General features: G+C 41.7%; 1 protein-coding gene across 1 annotated transcript in view; it reads right to left on the bottom strand.

Annotated features, from left to right (window-relative positions):
* Window positions 1–2,476: 2,476 nt before the first annotated feature.
* The window catches only part of rec8b (REC8 meiotic recombination protein b), a 13,783-nt gene continuing 12,733 nt past the window's right edge, over window positions 2,477–3,526 (bottom strand). The window contains exons 15-17 of the mRNA XM_076291181.1: window positions 3,453–3,526; window positions 3,200–3,306; window positions 2,477–2,971 (exon numbers count right to left, since the gene is read on the bottom strand). The exon at window positions 3,453–3,526 is cut by the window's right edge and continues 52 nt beyond it. Coding sequence (XP_076147296.1) covers window positions 2,886–2,971; window positions 3,200–3,306; window positions 3,453–3,526 — 267 coding nt within the window. The 3' untranslated portion in view covers window positions 2,477–2,885. The remainder of the gene's footprint in view (window positions 2,972–3,199; window positions 3,307–3,452) is intronic.

Here is a 3,526-nt window from a genome sequence, read left to right as displayed (position 1 = left end):
ATTCCTTTAACAGCAGCGTCTGCTCCATAGTGCCATGGAGGCGCTGCTTAACGTTGTGCTCTGTATTATATGCATTATTAGAGTCTCGTTACGCTGGCTATTGCGTGTAGGTCAAAGTCCGCCGCCCAGCGGCGTCCTCCTTTTTGGTAAAATGTATTTTTATTTCTCTGGCTGTTGGAATTGATATCAATGATAAATATGAATGCCCTCACTAAAAAAGCACAACAAACAGAAAGCAAACAGTTATAAACAGTCATGCACTTGGCTTCATGAGATTTCACGTGCCCGCTCTCGCGAAGGAGGGGGGGCGCTGTGGTGCAAGCAGCTGCTGTATCTTAGGGTCCAAGTAGCCACAGGTACCCCGATTTGAATACCCCCATTCCTCTCTTTCTCCCATCACTATTCACTGTTCTATCTGAATAAAGGCACCCCCCCCCCAATAAAATATATACAATAGTATATATTTGAAGTCGCCAAAATATTGCATTTCTGCATTAGAACTGCATAATTACTCCAAAACTGCAGTTCTGATACTTGTAGTATGTAGGGGTTTGACTGTAGGATTTTATTGAGATTGAGGAAACATTTAAACCATCAATATTTTTTAAACACTAAGACAAATGCATGATTTCACACACATAACCTTTCCCCAGACTACATTTCCATGTGAAGTTAGAATTTTGGTTAAAATTGTAACTAGTCTAAAAACTTTCAAGTTTTCTGTTAGACTCTCCAATTTACCTGGAGGAACAGAAATAGAATGACTCTTTAACTATAATCTTATTATTAATCATAATGGAGCATTTGGGTTGGATCAATCAGTCAATCAAGCTTTATTTATATAGCACCTTTCATACAAACTTGTAATACAAGCATGTGTGTTGGATCTGCTTTCCAGACGTCTGGCAAAAAGGGAGTAAAATTTAGTCTGGAATCCAGGTCAGCTGACCTCATATTATAAACCATCCCCAGCAGAAATGACTGGGTGTGTGTGCTGCAGTCTAGGTGAAGGACGAGACAGCCTGAGCTCAGTGAGGCATGTATGTATGTATGTGTGTGTGTGTGTGAGAGTGAGAGTGTGAGTGGAAGCTAACATTGAGGTGAGGGTGGGGTGGCACTGTGTGTCATTTTCATAGTAACACACATTGTGTAAGTTGGCATTGAAGGCTATGGAATGCATCATAGGTCTAGAATGTCTATTTATACTCTCTGTACATAATATATATAACCCTCTGTCTCTGTAGACATGTCATCTGGAAAACCTGCATTTATCCAACTATACACTGTACATAATTCATCTCTATTGTCTACATAACTGCACAGAATACCGTACTCAATCTGCACTTTGGTATTTAATGCTTCTTTGCACTTCTGGTTGGATGTCAACTGCATTTCATTGTCTCTGTACCTGTACTCTGCTAAATGACAACACAGCTGAATCTAATCTAGCTGTGTGTTGTCTGTGGTTCTTTGCCAGGTAGGATGTGCGGTTCTTGTAATCCTCCACAGGTGCAGCAGCAGCAGGGGGCTACTGTGAGAAGCAGTTCACCTGACCTGATCATACCTCAGCATGGACTTCAGTGAATACGCATGTGTGTGTGTTAAAGTGACCTGAGTGTGCTTTTGTGGGGCAGATGGCAGCAACCGCATGGCTCCCCCCTGCTGAAGTCGGCACAGCCTCTCTCCAAACCACCTCAATTCACTGCTGATGTACAGCCTAAAGTGCTATTACCTCACTCAAACTATATTGCAGGACCTTCAGAGCCTTGAACAGGACATCCAAGTGGTTTACAGTGTACACAAAAAGGGTGATTTGTCATTCATCAGACATTTAAGTAAAAGCAATGAGCTAGTTACATCATGTTCTAGTGTCACCACACATGGCTGTAACTACCCCATGCATACCCCCATTCCATCTGCACTAAACAGGAAGCCCCTTGGCCACCAGCCACACATTATCTGCATTGCTTTAGCAGTGAAAAGCCAGCTGGGGTGGAGCAATTGGCTGGCTACTCAACAGGTGCCGAGGACTGGAGAACCTGAGTCAGAGTGCATGCTGGTACTCTACCGCCCACTAGAGGTTATCCATGGTAAAACAGGGTCATCACCATTCTACTGTAAATCTGGTGAGGTGAGGGGTCAAGTGGTCAAAACATTCACGAGAAAGAGAAAGGACACTCCAGTCCCTGACAGTGGGTGTTTAATGAGATTCGCATGAATCTTTTGAACACTTTTGGTGAAGGTGAATGTTACGTACACAATATTGCTGGAGTAGATTTGGAAAATACTTTTTTTGTACTCCAAATAACTCTAAAAAATAAACTTGGGTTTAAAAGTTTATTATGCAAAAAACTTTCAAATAACCATACTTCAAATACAAACAAGTATGTTTTTAAATAAATACAAATACACAAACATCAATAAATAATTTAGTATAAATACTACAACTTTCTTCTACATTTAAACCACAATAAAACAATGAATATATCTTACAAAACATGTTATAGCAAGTTATGTTCTGAAATAGTTTTAGAATCATTACTTGCAATATAATGCCTTCTTGCATTCTCATTTTCTTCTGATTATAAATGGTAAAAATGCTAAAAATGCCATTTATGAAACACTGTGTTTCAAAATGAAGAATTCAAATTCATCATCTCTCTACCCCACCTCTCTCATCTCTCCCCCATCTCTATCAGAATGCACAGTGAGAATGAAAATGTCATTATTTAGGTTTGTGCATGTGTGTGCATCTCTGTGTATGGAGTATGCTTTAGGGTCATAATGATAGTGCTAGTGAATGTATGCATGTGTGTGTGTTCATGAGTATCAGCATGTGATGGTGTGTGCATGAGTGTGTGTGTGTGTGTGTGTGTGTGTGTGTACTAGTGAATGCGTAATCCAGCTGTGACGGTTATGGGGTCAAAGGGCTTGGCCTGATACACTCCCAACCTTCTCTCACTCACAAGCACTGCAAAAAAACAAATAGACGTCAGGACCAATCTAAAGACGCCAACTAATACACACACACAGCAACCCCCCCCCCCCCCACACACACACACACACACACACACAGAGATATGTGAGAATATACAAACAAATGGTATTTATCTTCCACTCAAAACATCAGATAACACACAAAATAAATATGCACACACACATAGACAAACGCTTTCTCACTCTGGTATGTTTACAGTACCTAACAGGTTGTAGAACACATGCACCATAGTGCAGCGGTCGGCCTCTGGGGGCAGCATCGAGTCAAAGGAGATCTTCCCAAAGCGCTCCAGGTGGCTGCTGACCGCTCTGTGGACGGAAAAACAAAAAAAGAAACAAAAAAACAACAGCACTGCTGTGAGTCACAATTCACACACACACACACACACACACACACACACACACACACACACACACACACACACCTAAACACACACACTCACACACACTCATACCTGAGCAGGCTAGTGGTGGTGTGCTCCCCGGGCTCCATCTCTGTGACGGTCAGAGGCAGGTCCACTAGAGGTTC

The sequence above is a fragment of the Alosa pseudoharengus genome, unplaced genomic scaffold (assembly GCF_046254945.1).
Source record: "Alosa pseudoharengus isolate Yale_2024_CS ecotype anadromous, Long Island Sound unplaced genomic scaffold, YU_APseudo_1.1 YU_APseudo_1.1_scf_18, whole genome shotgun sequence".
Lineage (NCBI taxonomy): Eukaryota > Metazoa > Chordata > Actinopteri > Clupeiformes > Clupeidae > Alosa > Alosa pseudoharengus.
Note: the sequence above shows the minus strand (reverse complement) of the source record. Positions and strands in the feature narration are given on the sequence as shown.